This window comes from Chanodichthys erythropterus, chromosome 14, assembly GCF_024489055.1.
Source record: "Chanodichthys erythropterus isolate Z2021 chromosome 14, ASM2448905v1, whole genome shotgun sequence".
Taxonomy (NCBI): Eukaryota; Metazoa; Chordata; class Actinopteri; order Cypriniformes; family Xenocyprididae; genus Chanodichthys; species Chanodichthys erythropterus.
The window spans coordinates 17,245,987-17,269,827 of NC_090234.1; the positions used below are offsets into that span (position 1 = coordinate 17,245,987).

The following is a 23,841-nucleotide window of genomic DNA, read 5'->3' on the forward strand; positions in this document are numbered from 1 at the left end:
AATTCTTGGTGTTCGGTCGCCCTTGGTACTGTTTTCCTCAGGCGTTATTATGCAACGGCTTTAATCCTTATTAGGATTACACACTCAAGACTGCCATGACAACTAAAACGTGAAAGCTAGTACTGTGTCTCAGTTGATTGAAAAATCGATCAAATAGTGGCATGTTGAACATGTATTGATAAAAATGGGATGCTTGTGAGCACACTGGTGTCGTCATATGGCTGAAGGACGCGGCTGTGTTGAATCTCTAGTGGCGGGTGACAGCCGAGAGTATACACAGATACCAAAATAGGAGCTCGACATTCACTAGTGGCTGAGGCTAAATACAGGGGCCACATGTCTGATCTGTCCGAGCACAAGTTGCACTGTTGGAGATAAAACTTCTCCAACGAAGAAAGGACGAGCTGTGTCAATCTGTCATTACGGGTCAGGTAAGCTTGTTTTTGCATAGGGGCTAGTTGTCACAAGCTCTATCTCGGTTGTGAGTAAAGAGTTAAATTGCATGAATGCTTGTTTTCATTAGTGCTTTTGTAGGTTGCTTGTAAAAACTATGGTAAAAACCTAGTCCAAAGGATCACAGGGTTATTATATTTAACTAAAACTTAAATCATAACAAACATGTTGGGTATTTATAAACGAATTAACTTAAATAAAACAATTAACCCTTTGTTTCTGCTAGTTGTTTTCTAATTTCTCGTTTAGTTTAACGTTATATAGTGAAATACGGTAGCTAAATCTGAAATAAGACTATAAATAGACATATTTTAAAAGAAAAAAAAGGTAAGAAAAACTAAAATTTGTTATAAAAATGACTAAAATGATAATTAAAATGAAAACGGAAAATATAAAGATAAAAACTAATCCAAAATTTAATGAAAACTATTATAGTAAGCTATCTCTGTTCGAAAATTGGTTCAAAATTGTATTTTATTAGGATATTTGTGTGTGTGTGTGTGTGTGTATGTGTTTGTGAATATATTGTGCTCATAACTAATATTTCTAAAAATAGTTTTGTAATATCTGTTTAGTAAACAAGTGAACCAGAAAAAAACAGACTAGTATACAATCAGACTAGAGTCAATATGTAATGAAAGAAGTTTAACTGAAAAGCTGAAATAGAACATTTCGTACAATTGACCAATTATTACTATTTCCTGGCCAAAACAATTTAATATTTATGTTACAGATCACATTTTGCTTTTTCATGATTGTTTGCATTTTGCCTAAAAAGCCTATAATGTTTAATTGCAGGTGTCACAACTTACCCTTATATATGGTGTGAAAACATAACACTAGGTCGCGAACATGTGCGACAATATACAACCACTTTTTGATTTTAAAGACTTCATACAGAAACTTACCTTCAGAAGTAATAATGAGAAATATTCACTGGAATAAATGTGACAACTAGCCCCATTGTCTAAAATATTTTAAGTTCTGTCTGTCCTTATCTGTAGAATTGTATAGTGGTGCCATTTTAATTCACAATTAAATGGGTCAATAACGTAATAGGTCATTTTTTAATAATAATAAAAAAAGATATGACATCCAAAGTATGTAAGGCAGTACAACTAGATCTCTTTTATTGGATCCAAAAGGATTTAAGTATATTTTGCTACATATAAAGGTATTTTAAAGATTTCGAAGTGTCAAAAGGTAATTCGGCTTAACCGTACAAAGGCCAATACAGCCCTTTAATTTGAGATTAAAATATCTTAAAATTTAATAAATGTAAATATTGTTTATTTTGCCATGATTTTATAACATCATATATTAACAGTGCAAAATGGTATTAAAATTATGTGTAGAAGTCGTTGCTTTGTTATGAGAAAGAATGAATTTGATTGACGTCATTCGGAGTAACCAATATAAAGGGACCATTTTGGATCAAGTCATGCTGTCAATATCATGTGACAGGATGTGACATCATTCAGACACCTGCAAAGGACAGAGTGATTTTTTTCCCCCCAAGCGGTTTAGCGTAAATCCCCGCCCTGCAACAATTTTCATTGGCTGAGGTCATAGTGTCAGTTTAGGGAGCAGGGTTGGGTGTAGGCAATCGTTACTGTGATTGACATGGTCAATGAAATGTTTGGAGAATCGGCTCCAGGGCGGGATTTCCGCTGGTTTGGGGGAAAAAAGTCACGGCAAAGGACCACATGGTCGTGAAGCGAACTAACTCTCTCTTAAAGGATTAGTCCACTTTTAAATAAAAATGTACTCACCCCCATGTCATCCAAGATGTTCATGTCTTTCTTTCATCAGTCGAAATGAAATTAAGGTTTACAGAAAAAACGAAACTGCCGCCGCATTCATTTCGTAAGTAGAATAGGGAAGGCGTAGGACATACAGCGTAAGCTCTTCGAAGAATGCGGAAAGCGGAACTACGTGCAAAGCGATATTTTGTGATTATAAAGCATATACAGTTGTAAGTTGTAAAATTTCTTTTGAAAATGACCAATTGTTTTGCTAGATAAGACCCTTATTCCTCATCTGGTATCGTTTAAAGCCCTTTGAAGCTGCAATGAAATTGTAATTTTGACCTTCAACTGTTTGGAGGCCATTGAGGTCCACTATAAGGAGAAAAATCCTGGAATGTTTTCATCCAAAACCTTAATTTCTTTTCGACTGATGAAATAAAGATATGAACATCTTAAATTATCAGGAAAATTTTATTTAAAAGTGGACTAATCCTTTAACTATTTGTAAAATTCATGCTTTCACTTGCTCATACGCATGTCCCGAAAAATCAGGTCATTTGGAACAACCGCTATAACATATGGAAAATGTTGTAATATTTTAAAAACTTACTTACTAATTATAAAATGTTTGATTGTCCTAGCTAGATATCAGCCTGTTAGCATTGTTTGAAAATATTTTCATTCGGTATAACCAAAAGTGTCATTCGGTAAAACCGAAATTTTGATTAAACAGTATGACTTTTTTTGGTGACAAATTTTTTCCATCTTGTAAAAGCATTTATTATAAAAACGTAAAAGCATAGTTTATTATACAAACCAGATAATCTCAGTGTTAGCACTTAATAAATCTTCCAATTTAATTATATCTCCATTACGTTTTACACTTTTAAAAACCTAAGATTTTTAATGTTTTTAAAAGAAGTTTCGTCTGCTCACCAAGGCTACATTTATTTAATTAAAAATATAGTAAAAACAGTAATATTGTGAAATATTATTACAATTTAAAATAACTGTTTTCTATATGAATATATTTGACAAAGTAATTTATTCCTGTGATCAAAGCTGAATGTTCAGCATCATTACTCCAGTCTTCAGTGTCACATGATCCTTCAGAAGTCATTCCGATATGCTGATCTGCTGCTCAAGAAACATTTAATGTGTACAATTGTACAAAATATTTGTGTACAATATTTTTTTTTCAGGATTATTTGATGAATAGAAAGTTCAAAAGAACAGTGTTTATCTGAAATCTAATCTAAAACATTATAAATGTCTTTACTGCCACTTTTGATTGATTTAATGCATCCTTGCTGAATAAAAGTATTCATTTCTTTAATTTCTTTTCAAAAAAATAAAAATTCTTACTGACCCCAAACTTTTGAACGGTAGTGTATAATGCTACAGAAGCTTTGTATTTCAGATAAATGCTGTTCTTTTGAACGTTCAATTCTTCAAGGAATCCTGAAAAAAAAAGTACACAACTGTTTTCAACATTGAAAATAATCATAAATGTTTCTTGAGCAGCAGATCAGCATATTAGAATGATTTCTGAAGGATCATGTGACACTGAAGACTGGAGTAATGATTCTGAAAATTAAGCTTTGATCACAGGAATAAATTACTTTGTCAAACATATTTAAATAGTACACAGTTATTTTAAATTGTAATAATATTTCACAATATTACTGTTTTTACTGTATTTTTAATTAAATAAATGTAGCCTTGGTGAGCCGACGAAACTTCTTTTAAAAACATTAAAAATCTTAGTGGTTCCAAACTTTTGGACTGTACTGTGTCTCATTAACAAAATGAAAAAATCAATGAGCCAAGTATAACTAAAGTACTATAAAAATTTCCATGGCTTAAAGGAATTTAGTAATTGTCTTCAGACACTTGAAAACTCATTTGAAAATGATGTCTTTCCAGTTGCAATGTCAGGCAAAGGTCACAGCGGTTACTCGTACGAGTTCTGCGATGCCTCTCATTCATCAGAAGTGCTGGAAGCTCTTCACGAGTTCCACAGCAGCGGTCTGTTCACGGACATCACCCTGCAGTCTTCATCCGGACAGCTCTTCCACTGCCACAAGGCTGTCCTATCAGCACGCAGCTCCTACTTCAAGGTAATGTTCACCTTAGACATGAGAGAACGTTTGAATGACACTATCAACCTACCTTGCATAGACGGGGAGATTCTGGGTGCCTTGGTGACCTACGTCTACACTTCAAAGATCAGCATAACCCAGAGCAACGTTCAGAGTCTTCTGGAGGCCGCAGACCTGCTGCAGTTCAGCTCGCTCAAGAAAGCCTGCGAGAACTTCTTGATTCGTCTGCTGGACGTCGACAACTGCCTTGGCATGCACTCATTCGCCGAGCTTCACGTATGCTCTGCGCTGGAGCGTGCGGCTTTGAGGATCATACTGAGCCGCTTTGAGGAACTTACACTTCAGGAGGAGTTCCTAGAGGTGGATTTCCAAAAGCTCATGGTGATATTAGCAACAGAAAACCTTAATGTATGGAAAGATGCAACGCTTTTGGACGCGGTGGTGAAATGGGTCGCCCACGATGCGGCTTCTCGAATAAACCACCTAAAAGAGCTTCTCAACTGCATCCATCTCGACATGAATGACGTATACCTCAAAACTGCTTTGGATCTACGCAAACGATGCTCTGAAAGCAAATTGCGATCTCTGATTCTCACCTCCTTGAAGCCAAGCAAAGGTTTCTCACACTGCTGCAAAAAACTAACATGCAGCTTGTATGTTATTGGTGGATATTACTGGCATCCGCTGTGTGAAGTCCACATGTGGGACCCCGTTTCCAACACGTGGGTTAAGGGCAAAGACATGCCTGACTTTGCAAGAGAGAGTTACAGTGTGGCACTTCTAGGTCCTGATATCTACGTGACCGGAGGATACAGGACAGAGACCGTAGATGCTTTAGAGACCGTGTGGATTTATAACACAGACTCGGATGAATGGACAGAAGGATGTCCAATGATCACAGCCAGATATTACCACTGCTCCGTGGCTTTACGTGGGTGTATATATGTCATAGGTGGATATACGGCAGGAGCTCCTACACGAGAAACTGAATTCTATGATCCCTTGAAGAAGATATGGTTCCCTGTGGCTGATATGATACAAGGTATGATTAATTCAAGATGCGTCCCAAATGACGCACTATACACTATGCACTTACAGTGTGCTATGTACTCAACCATGTATGAATTTTATAAGGTTATTTCGTCATCCAACATCAGAGACTTATATTTATATCTCGCAATTCTCACTTTATGTCTTGCAATTGCAACTTTATATCTCACAATTCTGATGTTATAATTACAATTCTTGCTTTATATTTTGCAATTTTGACTTTATAACTCGCAATTGCGACTTAATATCACGCAATTCTGCAGATGTATTTTCACAGCCATTTTCAGCCAGTTGTATTTTCAAGGGTGCCAATAATTGTGGAGGCTACTGTAAATGTTGTCATATCATTTGCAATGTTTCATGTGTTACTTAATGAAATCAGAAAACAATATTCAGATATATACACTAGGTTTGGGACATTAAGATTTATCAATACTTTTAATCAGCTAGAAAGCATTAAAAATAAATAAAAAAAATGACAGTAAAGTGAGTTATGTTACAAAAGATTTATTTATTTATATAAATGCTGTTCTTTTGAACATTAATCAAAAAATCCAGAAAAAAAAATGTATCACACTGTCCACAAAAATAAGCAGCATAACTGTTTTCAACATTGATAATAATAAGAGTTTCTTGAGCATCAAATCAGCATATTAGAATGATTTCTGAAGGATCATGTGACACTGAAGACTGGAGTAATGATGCTGAAAATTCAGCTTTGCATCACAGGAATAAATTACATTTTAAATACAAAGGTGTTAATTAAAATTGTAATATATTTCACATTAATGTATTTTTTATCAAATAAATGCAGCTTTGGTGAGCAGCATAAGAAACAAAGTCAAAAAATCGTATGCATAGTGCAGTTCTTCACTAGGATTTCAGCTATTAAATTTAAAAATTAAATGTTGGAAAATGTATTGTCATCCACAAAACCTTTAAAATACCAAAGACCCAAAATGCCTGTTGATGGAAGTTCATCATCTTTTTATTTCGACTTTAAAGGTGTGGGAAATGCAACCTCTTGCGTGGTGAATGACAGAATCTATGTAACTGGAGGGCATTATGGGTACAGAGGAACCTGCACTTACGAGAAGATTCAGACTTACCGGCCAGATATCAATGAGTGGAGCATCACAACGATATGTCCACATCCTGGTGAGCCACCTACGTTTTGTATTAAATGAGCCAAAATGTAATCTCCACCATAGGCTATAAGGCATTTTCCTAACAGAAATGAGTCCATCTGTTTTCTCTCATAATGATGTACCTGCCCATCTTCACCATCCCTTATCATTTGAAAACTCTTTACTTTCAGAGTACGGTCTTTGCTCGGTCTCCTTAAACAATAAGCTTTATCTGGTCGGCGGTCAGACCACCATCACAGATTGCTACGATCCCGAGCAAAATGAATGGAGACAGATGTGTGCGATGAAGGAGAGAAGGATGGAGTGTGGATCGGCCGTTATAAATGGCTGCATCTATGTAGCAGGAGGGTATTCGTACTCTAAGGGGACGTATCTGCAGAGTATAGAGAGGTACGACCCTGAGATAGACTGCTGGGAGATTGTGGGGAACCTCCCATCGGCCGCACGCTCACACGGCTGCGTTTGTGTGTTCAGCGTGTGAAATCACTACACCATCACGATCACATCCAGTGGGGTCTAAAAATCGGAGACCACATTTATTTGTTTAAACCTGGAAATAAATAGTGTTAATGCCATAAAATGAATACGCAACAGACCAGGTGCTGAATTTCTAGGTCACAAATCATATTCAGGATTCCATACTTTTCCACACTCCTCTGTGGATTTTTCAGACCATATTTAAAGAGTTAATTTACCCAAAAATTCTCTCATTAATTACTCACCATTGAGTCGTAAGACTTTTGTTTAGCAAGTCTTCATTTGTTTTCTGAAGATACTGCCAATACATACAATACACACTGCTGTGAGCAAGTAAGACATGCTGCTGCTGTACAATATAGCATATATGAATTACCCATAGCAGATCTATACAGGTGGAGCTGGGGAAGGTGGAGGGTTTCTGAAAGCATGCTGCAAACTGCTACGGCAAACGCTGACCAGGTATTTGAAGGTTGAGCAGCGAGCTCATTGGCTACTGATACAGCAGGAACCAATCAGCTGTGCCTAATAGAGAATGAAGTGCCATCTAGACGGAACTTTATATTTTTAGAAATTATTATTTTTATATTGTAGACAACAAAATAAGGGCAATAATATGGAAACGCAAATATTTCTCCATACTTGTCCAGACCTGGAAATTGCTAAAATCAAATTCCATACTTTTCCATGCTACGTAGGAAGCCTGTAAATTTGTTACATTGATCATGTGAATTTTTGTACAGATGGTCAGAAGTTCTTGCTTCCTCTTTGGATAATCTCAAATTATACTGGAGATCATGATCATCAAATTTTGTTCATGTCAGCTCCAAAAGGGAGAAAACCAATTAAGAATTTGGATATTCATGTACATTTTCAGTTTCGATTTATCACTTGAATTCTTGCCCTGAGAATCTCAGACTTTTGAACCCCACTATATATAATTCTTAACTGGTGAATGATGATGTGAATGATGATGTTATGTGAAGTCACTGATAATGTGTGAGAAACAGTTAGGCCCTGTCCCAAATGGCACACTTCTGTGCACTTTCAGTCTTGTGGACTTACAATGGCTGCCTGTGCGTGTGTCCGTTAAGTCCACGAGACCTTAGAGTGTCCCATTTGTCAATTTTAGGCTTCAGAAGGGTCACGAGTGCCCCCTTTGCGGTCGATATGTGCCCTTGATGCGCACTTTTGCGAGCTCCGCGGCAGACTTCTTCCCATCAGTCGATACGTCACAGACTCGTAGGAAGACCGTGAGTATTTAGGGAGCCATTTGGGACAGGGCGTTTGTCTGTTATCTGTTCTGGAAGATAAAGGGTTGTTTCTAAATATACACTGAACAGCACAATCAGTTACAGCACATCACTTTTTGCACAGTGACTTTTTAGTATTTTGCAACAAAAAACTAAACTCTATTGGTATTTTAAACATGATTTAAGTGTATTTATTCCTTAATCAGTATTTATTTAAATGATTTTATATTTGTAATATAATTGTGAACCCAGGATTTTAACTAAAAAATGTGTGATGTGTAATTTATTGTTTTTTAGTTATTGTGATGATGTTCAACTGTGTATGCTGCCAAAAATGTGAAAAGCACAAATTTGAATAAAGTTCCAACAATAGTGTTTCTACAGTAGTGCTGGAATTTCTGTGGTATCCACCCAAAAATGATACAGTATGTTAATTTATAAAATTTATTTTGTATAACAGTGAAAAACCCTACTAAAATGTTGCAAAGCAACACAAACTCCTTTTCCGCCCAACACCTTTATGTTGGAGTGAATCGAATGAAGTCCACTTGAATATCAACCTACAATAATCAGATAAAAAATTATATAAGCAGTTTTTCATGGTAAACTCTGAAAAAAAAAGTCACTACATGTTGCCAGTGGCAATGCAAAATATGAAAATTAAACTGTTCTCAACTCAACAAGTTTGCAGCAAAACATGGACTTACCGACTTCTTTTTGTGGAACTTATAAGATGCTGGCAGGTCATATCTGAGCTCTATGAGGGACACAACAACAGTTCACATCATATTATGACAAACTATAAAACTTATTACAACTTACAGGTAGTGCATAAACTCCTGCTTGCAATAAAGCAATAAAACTTTTCAAAGGTTTGCAATTAGTAAGATTTTTTTTTTATGTTTTTGAAAAAAGTCTTCTGCTCACCAAGGCTGCATTTACTTGATGAAATATACAGTAAAAACAGTAATATTGTGTAATATTATTACAATTTATAATAACTGTTTTCTATTTGAATACATTTTAAAATGCAATTTATTCATACTACAGCAAAGCTGAATTTTCAGCATCATTACTGCAGTCTTCAGTGTCACATGATCCTTTATTATTATTCTAATATGCCGATTTGGTGCTCAAGAAAAATTTCTTACTATTATCAATGTTGAAAACAGTTGTGCTGCTTAATATTTTTGTGAAAACCATGATATATTTTTCCAAGATTCTTCTTTTAAAAATTGAAAAGAATTGTTTATTTGAAAAAATCTAAGTGTTTACTGTCACTTTTGATCCATTTAATGCATCCTTGATGAATAAAAGTAATAATTTCTTTCAAATGCAGTCTTTCTGACTCAGTAGTGTGTCGTATGTTTATAGGTGTAGTACAATTTACCTGCAATGACTTCCATTTTCACTTTCCAGTCATTTGCTTTCTTCTGAATGTGCTGAACAAAAATACAATTCAATTGTAAATATAGAGTATAGAGTTGAAGCTGTGAAATTATGATATAACGGGATAACTTACATCTCGTGTTGAGGTCTTGTGAAGGGAATACACTGCCGTACTTGCCATGGAAATCGCTGTCCGCAGGAACTGCATATCAATACCTAAGGTTGAAGACACGGATATATATAAGTTAAAGTGAAATCAAGCATTGCATGTTGAGGTTAAAGCTGACTCTTACCCTGGTTGTGCTTCGTGCCAAATGGAGGGTTCATGATGACCGTGTCAAACTTCTTGGCGTAAGAGGATCCGATAGCGCACACGTCACATTGGACCACATCAATGTTTGACAATTCAAAGTCCTCAACATTTCCTTTGAATATATCCAAGGCATCTTCGTCGATGTCAAATCCGACACACAGTCTTGTAAGAAAAGATTAAGGTTATGTTGATTCATTTCATTTTTAAAATGAGTGTAATTTTAGGCCATGGATAGAAGGATGAAGTTGGTCTTACCCAGCATCAAGGACGGCAGCTCCTATAGACAGCACTCCACATCCGCAGCCCAGGTCTGCAACTACTTTATTCTGTATGTCATCAAATGTGTTGTGGATGGTGTACAACATACAGCCTACAGACAAAAGACAGGGAAAATTCAGGGTTTAAAAGTCGTAATCATGATTTCGACAATGACGTGGATGCTTTTTACAAGTTGTCATCACGTAATTACGGTAATTCCGACATCGTGTGAACCACCTTATGTCACACAATTGTCACATGACCCAATTATGTGCATATTTCATTTAGTGAGTGGCTTCTTATGCAAGCCCGTTTCAGTCACAGAAAAAAAAAAAGGTAATCACAACTTTTTATCTCGCAGAATTTAGCTTGTAATACACAATTATGTCCAAAAAGGTCAGAATTATGTGTTATAATTGTGTGAATTGTATTATAAATGTGCAATTCTGAGAAAGACTTGAGAAATGTAAACTCGAAATTGTGAGACACTAATTTCTGAATTGTGTTATAAACTCGCAATTCTGAGAAATATTTATAATAATTCTTAGAAAAAAGTCAGATGTTAACTCAAAATTGTGAGATATAAATTAGGAATTGCAAAAATTAAGTCAGAATTGTGCTATTTTGAGTAATTCTGAATTGTGAGATAAAAAGTTGCAATTACCTTTTTTTAAATTTTTATCCCACAGCAGAAGCAGGTTTCTATTTGTCATCTTGCATATAAACATTGTAAATTTCCAATCTTTACTTAATTTTATGTAAAAAAAAATTTTTTTAATGTAACATATATCCGAGTAAAATTGCTTCTCGAACAAGAAAAAATTTACGGAGGTACTTGATTTGATCAATCGGGAAGTGATTGAGTCATTGTGGTTCGCTATTGCTGTGCACGTCCCGGATGACCTATACTTCTGGTGATATTCTGAAGTGTGCATATGATGGGACACTTTACTATCCCATGAGGCCACGGGAGATGATTTGCGGATGCCAATGAAGCAACGCAACTGACACTGGTAGGTCACATGATAATGACAACATGGCGGGTGTAGTACATTCATACTAAACACATTAATACTAAATACTATATAGACCATACCTTTGTGAGGGAAAGATAACCTTGCTTCCCAAAGAACCCAGCGTTAAGTGGAGCTGAGAGTTTTGTTCTCACGCGTTACATTGATGCGCTCTCGACATTTGTTATTAAAATAACCATAGAAACTGATAGTTGCAATCACTTTTTTATTGGTTAAAATGAATGGAGAATATCTCGTGTTTTTCCGTGGCTGCTCAAGCCCTCAGGATCTGCGCTTATGGTTTCATAAACAAGGCCCAGTTCTACAGTGGATTTACAGATATGGAGAGAGATGGAGCGGTCAACGCGATAATGATCCCCGTCATGAGTCGAAACTACAGGTGGTGAGTAAAACTGCATCAAATGTCTGTTTTGTTGGCAATAGGCGCCTAAGTGCATATAATGTAAACAACACAAATTCATTATTCATACACTATATTCATTATAGTGAATGAAAAGTTATCCAGGGATAATGCGATGGTGTATTGTGTGTGTTTAAATACAGTTATTTAGCCGACCACTGACAGCTTGCAGACGATCTCTACACAAAAGCTGTGACTCTTTACCTCCGCTCACAAGGCACGCCTCCAGGCGCTCGGCAGTTTTCGGAAAGACTCGGTACAGAGTATGTATCTTTAATAAATCTGATAAAACTAAAGACTTTTTGGAGATGTGAAGGATGCACAACTACTCTATAGGTATGCAAGATTAACATGAGATTGGCAGAAACTGTGTGTAAACATTACGAGGGCATGTGAATAATAATAGTAATAAAAAGTAATGGTGTGCACAGATAATGCAATATTAATGCAATATTCCATAAAAAATAGGAATTGTCCTTTTGATTTCATGGTGACTTTAAGACAAATGTACTGAATTGTGGTATACAGTACCTAGCGCAGTATTTCAGATATGGAAGACAGAAAATTTGCACAGTAATTACCACATGAATAGTAAGAAAACGAGTATGGGTCAATGACATCATGACCTGCATATTTTTATGTCCAAGTGGACTATTTCCTTTTAATAATTTGATAAATGCATGACATATCAATTCTATAAAGTCTATTTAGTTTAAATTCTTACATTTTTAGTACATTTAAATAATACATATCATTTTATGTTTTGTTATCTTAAACCCCCAAAATGTCAGGTGGTGCAACTTTCAGAACAAATTAACACAGACTAAAAAAACTAGTAAAAATGGTGTCTTAAAGGATTAGTTCACTTTCAAATAAACTTTTCCTGATAATTTACTCAACCCCATGCCATCCAAGATGTTTATGTCTTTCTTCAGTCAAAAAGAAATTAAGGTTTTTGATGAAAACATTCCAGGATTATTTAAATTATTATTATTTAAAGCCCTTTGAAGCTGCACTGAAACTGTAATTTTGACCTTCAACCGTTTGGTGCCCATTGAAGTCCACTATATGGAGAATAAGGTCAAATTTACAGGTCAAAATGACAGTTTCAGTGCAGCTTCAAAGGGCTTTAAATGATACCAGATGAGGAATAAGGGTCTTATCTAGTGAAATGATTGGTCATTTTTGAAAAAAATACAACTGTATATGCAGAAATGGTCGCTTTGTACGTGCTTCTGCTTTCTGTATTCTTCAAAAAACTTACGCCGTATTTCCTATTCAACTTACGGAAAGAACGCAGCGTCAGTTCCATTTTTTCCGTAAGTAGAAAAGGGAAGGCGTAGGACATACGGCATAAGCTTTTTGAAGAATATGGAAGTGCAAGACGATAACTGAACATCTTGAACAACATAAGACCCTTATTCCTCGTCTGGTATTGTTTAAAGCCCTTTGAAGCTACACTGAAACTAATTTTGACCTTCAACCGTTTGGTGCCCATTGAAGTCCACTATATGGAAAAAAATCCTGGAACGTTTTCATCAAAAACCTTAATTTCTTTTCGACTGAAGAGAGAAAGAAATGAACATCTTGGTGGTACAACTACAGTATACATACATTGCATACAACTATTTGGTTGTACCGCCTCACATAAAAACAATAAAAAAAATGAAGTTACACACTTAAAAACACTGTACATGACTCAAAAAAATATGCATTACATCAGTTTTAAAAAGATTTAAAAAAAAAAACACACATTTGGTGAAGATTTATTTGTCAGTGACCCACACTGCGAATATAGCCATGTTCTTTTCATGTTTCTGCAGACCACATCCATACATTCACAAAAACACACCGTACATTAATTAAAAGTGTCATTATTGAGTCTTTATCATGCTCTATATAAAAATAAATAAATAACACTGACCAGCTATATGAGGGCTGGTGGGGTACTGCTCCAGGAGTATTTTGGGCTCCTCAAATCCATCCACCTGCTGAAGGCAGCTCTCCAGCTCTTTAAGCTTCATGTTTACATCAGATGACCAGCTAATCCAGCTCACATCAGCCTGTATTGATATATTTATGCGAATGTTAATCGGATGAGGTTGACTCTTAACTGAAGCGCCTAACGATCATGATGTCGTGACTGATGTGTCACATGGATCTTACGATGTTTCCTATTAATATATGGTGATTTTCCTCAAAGTGGAGATTTCACACAGTGGATCGGATATGAAAACATGCAGCACCCTTCCTACATGTGTGTTTTCTTTTCTTCTTCTTCTGCATGATCATCTTGCCGGCCGAACATCTTATCGCCATCTGCTGGATGATTGCTACCATGCGCACAAACATACATGATGAAACATTTCGAATGATACAAATATTTCAATAGCATCATTAATAACATTTTTAACATCAGGTATTTTATATGATAGCATTCATATCAAAGATATTAAAGAAAAATATTCACATATTAAGGAGGAAGAAGAAAAAATAATAGAAAAGGGTATACGTGTATGATACAAAATAAAAAGAGGAATTTATTTCTTTATAAATGTCCATAGTTCTGATTGCTTTGTGGATTGAAAGTCCTTGTAAGGATTCAAAGTAAATCTTCAGCCTTGAAATGGGTGATATTGGGTATCCTTTCAGACCATTTGTGTATGTGAAACCAAGTAATATTATCGGATTTAACATAAAAATGTATATATATATCGGGTGTGTCTCATACGTTCTGAAAAGTGAAGCCACGGGCTCTTTGATCGCCCCCTGGAGGCTGGATGCAGTACAGGTCATAAACCCCGCCCTCTCAATGCAGTCGAATGAGACTTCAGTGAAAACTTAAAAATAAATTCTGCTTCAAATAAAACTTTATGAAAAATGTTTTTGGTCATTTAAGGTAGTTGTTATCACACTGATATATATTCAATTGTTCGTTTTTGTGATGATTTAGATTTTAGCTAGCAATTTGATGCTATAAAAACGGGGCGTGTCGTCATGATTCGAACTTGATTGACAGCTCAGCTTGTCTGAGGACTGTCGGAGCTTCGAGGGGAGATTGAAGATGTATTAACTAACTGTTAATTTTCGATTTCTTTGTTATTTAACACCAACAAAATGAGTTGTTCAGCAGTAAACTGTACTAACCGACCTACAGGATCTGACGGATCACTGAACCTTTTTCTGTAACATTAAATATGGGTGTTATAAGCTAATTAATAAATGTTATTAGTTAAGATAACACACCTAATGTTAACAATGTCGGGAAAAAGCAGGTGATCGTTATCTGGCAGTTACTTATTATTTTTATGGGTATAAAATAATAATTAGCAGGACAAAACTAATGATAGCTTACTCTAATTACAGCAATCGATCTCCTGTAACATTAGTTGAACTTGATTTAAAATGGCAGGACCGTTTCTGACGATTTAGAGTTGTTTCTAGTGGCATATTATATTGATTTTATCTACTGAATTTGCTGTTTTAAAAGTATTATTGCTCTAGAAATAGAATAGCCTATTATTTTATAGGTAGAATTTTAAATTGTATATAATTTTTATAGTCTATTTAAAATACATGAATGATGACGCAGTCGTCTGGGCGGAAGTTTGATATCGCGACTCCGCCTCCGGCTCCACTGACGGTTCCTTCTGCGCATGCCCAGGCTCCAAACTTACGTATTGCGTAACATGTCAGCGCCCATTCGGTCGGCCATTTTGGCTTCAGTTCATTACAATGGAAGGAAGCGACGTCGCGTCGTCCATCTTTTTTTACAGTCTATGATATATATATATATATATATATATATATATATATATATATATATATATATATATATATATATATGTATATATAGACATAGTAAAAAATAGCATCTCTTTTCTCTGTGTTAATTTTAATGCCACTTAAATAAATATTACACATAAATCCAAAATAATTTAACACAGATACATACAGTACATTAAAAAAGATCAGAAAGTTCAGTTTTATATCTTTTTAGGAACTATAATTTCATTAACTTTATTATTTATTATTGATACAGTATTTGTTATTATAAGTCCAAATCAATCTCCAATTAATATTCTCAAAATGGTTATTCCAAAAGTATTTATTACGCAATGCAGTGAATCAAATGAAAAATGTATGACTGCATTTAATATCAACACCAAGACCTCTTTTTAAAATGTTGATTGTTTCTGAGATTCAGTGATGCTTTGTAAAAGTCTCAAAAAACCTGCTGGTATTGCAATGTGGCACAATCATCATATGTTTTTTTTATATCACATGACCATTATCAACGGAACATAGGAAATTTATTTTAAATCATTTCACTTTCCATTTCCCCATATGCACACTTACTACATGAACAAAAAAATATACTACATATTCAGGTGTTTCTTCTTTTTTCACTGCAGTCATGTTAACTATTTTAACAATATCTTTAGTACCATTCTGGACTTTGAAATTGGTGGTTAAATTGTTGTCCATAGACAAAAAAAAAAAAAACCCAAAAAACTCACTGATTTCATAAGAAATATCTTAATTTGCCATGAAAATGTGGAACGGCATGAGGGTAATTATTAATTAATGAAAGAATTTTCATTTTTGGGTAAACTAACCCTTTAACCCGTTTTCACATTTCACTCCTCTCTCAAACGGGCCTCTTGAGTCCTCTTCAGTTGACATGTATGAAATCAATGCCCTGTTTTGATTAGAAACCCCATAACATTTTCCTGAGATGTTGATATGACAAACAACTTGAAATTACAGAATATTATCATATTTCCATAAGAGTGCATTTAAAATACCTAAATATCTTTAGCATCACTAAATAAATGTCAGTCATTTTTAAAGACCAAGAAGTTGTTGTCATAGTCAAACCTCCAAACATTTGGTATCTCTGAAAAGCCCTGAATGTGCTCTTTACAGGACACCCAGATTTAAAATCTAAAACTTAAGAGGTCAAGTTTGTTAGCATTGGTTTATACATTTTAACCTATGCAGCCAGTGAGTACTACAGCCATATAGTGTCCATTGATATTTCATGTAATTGCTATTTTTATACCAACATATGTGACCAGATGTCACCAACATATGCCAAATGTTTGTGGTTATAGCTTACTGGAATGAATATTTAAAACATTTTTTTTTTTTTTTTTTTGAAAAATTACATGAAAAATATAGTAATTTTAGAGGAAAATAAAAGTAAAAAAACAACAACATTGAACTGCATACATTTGAGTGTTTTTATTTTATTGAAGATAGTGTTATGACATTTATTTAAAGACATTTTGGGATCACACCTGTGACATTCGTGCCCAAATTTGTCCACAAAGGACTCATTAAGGGCTGCTCTATGAAGGACGCTTAAGGCCAGAACACACCATGCCGACGAACTAATGGAGACGAAAGCAGACTGACTGCAGGGTTGGCTCACGTCGGCAGCGTCTGTGTCCAAAGTTGCCCTGCCACACCAAACCGACTAAACAGCTAAACAGCCGACGGCCAATCAGCACGTCAGTTCTGCGCCTGCGTAAGATGAAATGCCTTTCCGAAACAGCAGGCGGCAGTAGCTGAGCAGCCAATCAGAAGGCCCGACGGACCGACGAGCTCCAACGCCGATTTAACATTTTGAATCGGCCGAAAAAGGCAGACGAGGACCAACTTCAGCCGACGGTGCGGAACACACTGAGAAAACGTAGTCGGCCGACAAAGAAAAAGTGCCCGATGGCCGACCGTCGGCTTGGTGTGTTCCTGCCTTTAAAGGTTAAGCCACTACATCAACATTTCACATCATGAGGGTGGGGGAATGGATTCCGACAGCTGGATTGTTTGCAGTCAGATTCCCCACAGGTTTCTTACACTATGTCTACACCAGACTGGGTATTCCAGTTGTCGGCCTCGCGCTAAAAGCTGTCGACACTAAATACGACAAACCAACCGAAGCACTTAGACTACATCAGAAATAGAACAGGGAGTCCGTTTTCTGTCGGGAATTTGTTGTGTCACGTCGCATCATCCCGTTCACGTCCGGTGAGACACGGTGTTACATATTGAGGTTCTAATATTTATCAAACTGATGCTGGTTAAGCTCCACCCACTCACAGAATAGAATCAGCATCTAAGCCACTGCATCAACATCTCTCATCATATAGGAGGGGGAGAAGATTCTGATAGCTGGATTGTTTGCCATCGGATTCTGTCCCCTCCATGTTTCTTACACAATGAGGCTCTAATATTTACCAAACTCATGCTGGTTAGTTGGTGCAGATAGCCTCGTGGGCAGCGCCAACATTTAATGCTGTTGTGTTTCAGGTGATCTGAGTTCAAGTGCCTTTTCCTGATCAAGTCTCCCCCCCCACCTCCCCTCTTTCTCTCTCCTACTTTATTTCCTGTCTACATACTGTCCTGTCATAATAAAGGCAAAAACGCCAAAAATAAATCTTTAAACTGATGCTGTTTAAGCTCCACCCACACATAGCATCTTTTAAGCCACCACTACATCAACATGTCTTATCATATAGGTGGGGAAGCGGATTCTGACAGCTGGATTGTTTGCCCTCAGATTCTGCCCCCCATTTTTCTTAAACAATGATGTTCTAAAAATTAAAACAGATGCTGGTTAGTTGGCACCGATAGCCTCGTGGGCAGCATGCTGACATATAGTGCTGTTGTGCTTTGGGAAACCTGAGTTCAAGTCCTGGCTCATACACATTTCCTGATCCCATCCTCCCTCTCTCTACCACTTTGCTTTCTGTCTACATACTGTCCTATCATAATAAAAGGCAAAAATAAATCTTTAAAGTGATGTTGGTCACTAAAGTGATGTTGGTTTAAGCTCCATCCTCACACAAAATAGAATTAGCATCTTTTAAGCCACTACATCAACATCTCTCATCATATAGGTGGGGGAACGGATTCTGACAGCTGGACTGTTTGCTTTCAGGTTCTGTTCCCCCCATGTTTCTTACATGATGAGGTTCTAATATTTATCAAACTGATGCTGGTTCGGTGGAGCTGATAGCCTCGTGGGCAGCATGCTGACATATAGTGCTGTTGTGCTTTGGGAGGCTTAGTTCATGTTCCGGCTCGTGCACTTTTCTTGATCGCATCCCTCCCATTTCACTTCATGTCTACATTAAAAGCAAAAACGCCAAAAATAAATCTTTAAACTAATGAAATGGTTAGGCTCCATTCTCAGAATAGAATCAGCATTTTTAAGCCACTACATCAACATCTCTAATCGAACAGGTGGGGGAACGGATTCCAACAGCTGGATTGTTTGCCGTTGGATTGTGTTCCCCCAGTGGTTCTTGCACAATGAGGTTCTAATATTTATCACACTAATCATAGACTTTTTCTGATCCCGTTCCCTTTCTCTTTCCCACTTCACTTCCGGTTTACAAACTGTCCTGTCATAATAAAAGGCAAAAATGACAAAAATAAATCTTTAAACTGATGCTGGTTAAGCTCCACCTACACACAGAATAGAATTAGCATCTTTGAAGTCACTACATCATCATCTCTCATCATATAGGTGGGGGAACTGATTCTAACAGCTGGATTGTTTGCCGTCGGATTCTCTTCCCCCATGTTTCTTAAACAATGATGTTATAATATTTATCGAACATACCATTATAATCAGTGTGGCTCTGTGGCTACGGTAATATTTTGCCCTATGTGGGGTCGATGTCCGATCTTTTTTCTATGGGAATGCAAGAAATTAATATGTTATTTGTCTGGATGTAAACAAGGATTACAGAATGCGAACCAGTGATCATTGCAATTAGTAAACAAAGTCCCACACAACATACCTATGAATGTCTTGTAGTGGGATTTCAGTTCCACTTTATGTTAGTAGGCCTTAACGACTATGTACTTGAATTCAAATTTGATACAATGCACTTATTGTGTAAAAACATGTTTTTACATTGTACTTATATTTTTTAAAATACCTGCATGTAATTACATGTGTAATTAATTTCTGTAATCACACTGTTGACCCATCCCTTATACCTTAACCCACCCTTAAACCTACCCATACCACCAGCACAAGTGTTTTGCAAAACAATATTAACACAATAAGTACAGTGTTCTTATTGTTTGATGCAAGTACGTAGTAGTTATGGCCACCTAATATAAAGTGGGACCGGGATTTGTTTAAATAGTCAGTGCAGAAATATAAAACCCACAAATTAAACAAAATGTTTAAAAAACAGCTTGATTTGTGTGAATTTACCAACACAGAAGCAAGTGATGCTCTCTGTCAGGATGTTGCTGTCTTTCCTCCAGAGCTTTCTGATCTATAGTGGGAAAATAATTCAACAAAGTGATGTTGGTATATGCAGAACAAACTCCTGTAAACAAACATTATTTTGTGCATAATATTATTCATTTGCTCACACCTTTGGATCAGAGGTCAAATGATTAAGTCATTCCCATCATCCTCGGTGTCGCTCCTAGAGTCCATGTTGTTGCACACTGATGCACACTTTTGCTGATTGTCTGATACTTACTTACCTTTAAAATCACTGTGACTCAGTGGCAACGGAAATGTTTTGTCCGATGTGTGGGTTTGGATCTCCACAGCATTTTTTCTATGGGAATGCAGGAAATGAATTTGTTATCTGACATTCTGTCATCCTCGTTAACATCCAGTGTTATGTAATTAGTAAATAAAGTCCCACACAACATACCTGTGAATGTCTTATAGTGGGATTTCATGAAATGGTCCGTTGCCACTGAGCCACACTGATTATAAAGGTAAGTAGCTATCATAGACAATCAGCAAAAGCCAAACGTCCATCATCTCAACCTTCTGTAGGAAAACTATGAGAGAAAAGGACACGATTGGGTAAAGAAATTGCTAGAAATATGAAATGCTTCAAATTTACCAACACAGAAGCAAGTAATGCTCTCTCTGTCAGGATGTTTCTGTTTTTCCTCCACAGCTTTCTGATCTATAGTGGGAAAATAATTCAACAAAGTGATGTTGGTATATGCAGAACAAACTCCTGTAAAAAAACATTATTTTGTGCATAATATTATTCATTTGCTCACACCTTTGGATCAAGTCAAATGATTAAAAGGTAACACTTTGTTTTACAGTGTCATTGTTACACGTTACATGTAGTTACTGTAATAATAATCATAAATTATGCATAATGACATGCAATTAACCCTAAACCAAACCCTCATCCTAACCCTAACCCTACAGAAAGTAATAAGTATTACTCATCACTTAAATGTATAATTATCCTGTGACACAGACACCTTAAAATAAAGTGTAACCGATTAAAAGTCATTCCAATCATCTTCATTGTCGCTCCTAGAGTCCAACACTGCAAAAGAGACGGTCAAACACGTCCAAATAGCGCATATTAACATAAAAACACAAGCAGTGTCAACGAGGCTGCTGATAACAGACCAGTTCCTTCACCTGTTCATAAAAGATCAACAGATGATAATAATATTCTGCTTAATCTTGTCTGTACTGCAAGACGAGGCAGACTTCTGTCAAGCGCCGATTCCCACAGCTTATATAGTATTCATATTGTGACGCCAGCCACACGGCTGTTGCGTCATGCACTGTCAAGTAGTTCTGCCGTATCCAGGCAACCGTTCTGTTACACGCCGGAGCTACTTTCATGTTTCTCGGATCACTCCGCGGTCTTTCTCTTTTTATTCAAACTCAGGGCAGAATAGCTAATTGTGTGTCAAATGAACGAGCAAATAAATGAGAAGAATGTTCAGATGTACCAGAGAAAAATGCTGGATGTGAGAGCTCATCTACTTTATTTTTAGCGTAAGAGCGGGAGCGGCCATTTGTAAATTTAAGTAGTCTGGCTTCCGGTGTCATCCGCTGCGTTATTTGTTAGCTGTACAACACAGCTTGTTATTGCAAACTGGTGTTTATTACCAACCATATTATTAAGTCGTAATTATAAACACACTGGTTTGTAGAGAAAATAGTTTTTCCGTTTACTGCACTTTGTTATTCTAGTTATTTAGCAATGTTACCTATAGCGGCTAGTTAAACGGATGAAATCGCATAACTTGCAAAATAAGGTGAACAGAGGAAGAAATCTAGCCTGCTAACATGTACATTAATATTTTAATTGATATATTGTTCATTTTGTTGCTAACTCGATGTTTACTACTTTGCTATAGACTTTTTTTTTTTCTTTGCAGAGGCTTTAAAGGATTAGTTCACTTTCAAATTAAAATTCCCTGATAATTTACTCACCTCCATGTCATCCAAGATGTTTATGTCCTTCTTTCGTCAGTCAAAAAGAAATTAAGGTTTTTGAGGAAAATATTCCAGGATTTTTCTCCATATAGACTTGCCTCCAAACGGTTGAAGGTCAAATTTACAGTTTCAGTGCAGCTTCAAAGGGCTTTAAACAATACCAGACGAGGAATAAGGGTCTTATCTAGCTAAATGATAAGTCATTTTCTAAAAAAAGTTAAAATTATATACATTTTAACTAATAATATTTGACCTTCAACCGTTTGGAGACCTTATACCGTCTATAAAAAAAAAGTTTTACTCTATTCAATATTTCATGTCCATGTTTACTTTACATAATCTCTTATACAAGAGACTCTTCTTGGTTTTTTAAACTACAATCTAAACAGCTGTATTTGTATTCACAGATGCGAAACTGCAGCATTTCTTTCTTCTTCCACTAGATGGCTGTGCAACGACATGTAAGTTTACAATATCTGCAGGTGAGGTAGCCTATAAATAAGACTGAAAGTGGTGTTATCATAATTTCAGGATACAGTAACACATATGTAAGTTCCAATAAAAATGCAGCAGACTTTAATATCTGTTCATACCAATTTGCTATACCAGTTTACAATCTGCCATCATAAAGACAGACCTCCTTTACCTATATACTAAAAACATTTAATGTCCTTACTTGACCACTTTCTCTTTTAAAAGATTTTAGGGTTTAATTTAGTCCAAAGATTTTGGATTTTCAAGCCACTTTGTCATTTTTAACCACTGAGATACCAAGAAGTACAAAGATATTTTGGCTATAAAATAATCTAATATTTGGAATTTATATGTACCATAATTGCTAATTAATATTACAAGTAGTAACCACTGTACATTTCCACCATCTTAGATTATTATCTTGGAGAGCATTAAAAGTTTGCACAGCAGTGTATTCATATCCTACGGGAAGAGATGTGTGATATTTCGATTATTTGCAAAACTCCAAAAACTGAGATTTGGACAACAATACTTAATGTCACCCTGAGTCAGTTGAGAAGAAAAATTCTGTTTCTGCCTGTTCAATAGTAGCTATCTCATTTTCTCTCCCATTGTTTTATTTCTCACGCTGTTCAGACTGAAAGTGATGGATAAGCTCCTCAGAACACTAGGAATAACTTAATGCACTCAGAGCAAATACCATTGAAACCTCAGAGCAAATACCAACGAACCCAGCAAATATTAGTGTCCGCAACCACTCGTGTGAACATAAGTTGTTGACGTTCAGCGCTTCCAGGTTCTTCGTCAGAAGGCCACAGGAGATTGACATGGGAGATAAGAGATTGTTGAATAAAGTTATTTTTGTTTTGTTTTTGAACACAAAAAGTATTCTCGTCACTTCATAACATTAAGGTTGAACCACTGTAGTCACGTTGACAACGTTTAACAATGTTTTTACTACTTTTCTGGACATTAAATGTGGTAATTTCATTGCTTTCTGTGGAGGATAAAAAAAAAAAAAACCTCTTGGATTTCATCAAAATATCTTAATTTGTGTTCCGAAGATGAACAAAGGTCTTACAGGTTTGCAACAACATGAGGGTGAGTAATTAATGACAGAAATTTCATTTTTCAACCTGTGATGTTCTAACCGGAGTTGTTCATGTCCTCAGACAGAATTATGCATTTCCTTGCAGTATAAACATATTTCTTAAAACTATGCCTCGTATTCTCAAAACACTAAACACAAATCCATAACTTCTCACCCTATTCCATCCTAAAACATCCTATTTTCATCCAATCCGATATGGCTAGGAACTATACTCTGATTCTGGCGTAATAATCAAGGAACTTTGCTGCCATACCATGAGTGCAGCAGGCACAGTGATATTACGTAGTGCCTCTCACAAATGTCTCCATGGTTGCAAGGCACGCTCCCTGTGCAAACAGGGTCACAGCCGCTGCGTAATATCATTGCGCCTGCTACAACTTTT

At 36.1% G+C, this 23,841-nt stretch overlaps 2 protein-coding genes across 3 annotated transcripts; one reads left to right on the forward strand and one right to left on the reverse strand.

The window, feature by feature from the left end:
• Positions 1–87: 87 nt before the first annotated feature.
• klhl23 (kelch-like family member 23) lies at positions 88–7,005 on the forward strand. 2 transcript variants are annotated; one of them, XM_067410478.1, is made up of 4 exons: positions 88–431; positions 4,128–5,345; positions 6,359–6,511; positions 6,672–7,005. In XM_067410478.1, the coding sequence occupies exons 2-4, from the start codon at positions 4,133–4,135 to the stop codon at positions 6,980–6,982; spliced, it is 1,677 nt and encodes a 558-aa protein (XP_067266579.1). In that variant the 5' UTR covers positions 88–431; positions 4,128–4,132; the 3' UTR covers positions 6,983–7,005. The 2 variants fall into 2 exon arrangements, with proteins under 2 accessions (XP_067266579.1, XP_067266580.1); XM_067410479.1 differs by having other exon boundaries at positions 88–426.
• Positions 7,006–8,629: 1,624 nt separating this feature from the next.
• Positions 8,630–13,938, reverse strand: mettl5 (methyltransferase 5, N6-adenosine). Its single transcript, XM_067410480.1, has 7 exons — positions 13,550–13,938; positions 10,189–10,303; positions 9,914–10,095; positions 9,754–9,836; positions 9,622–9,673; positions 8,939–8,988; positions 8,630–8,791 (listed from the first exon to the last, which is right to left on the reverse strand). The coding sequence occupies exons 1-7, from the start codon at positions 13,647–13,649 to the stop codon at positions 8,750–8,752; spliced, it is 624 nt and encodes a 207-aa protein (XP_067266581.1). The 5' UTR covers positions 13,650–13,938; the 3' UTR covers positions 8,630–8,749.
• Positions 13,939–23,841: the final 9,903 nt, after the last annotated feature.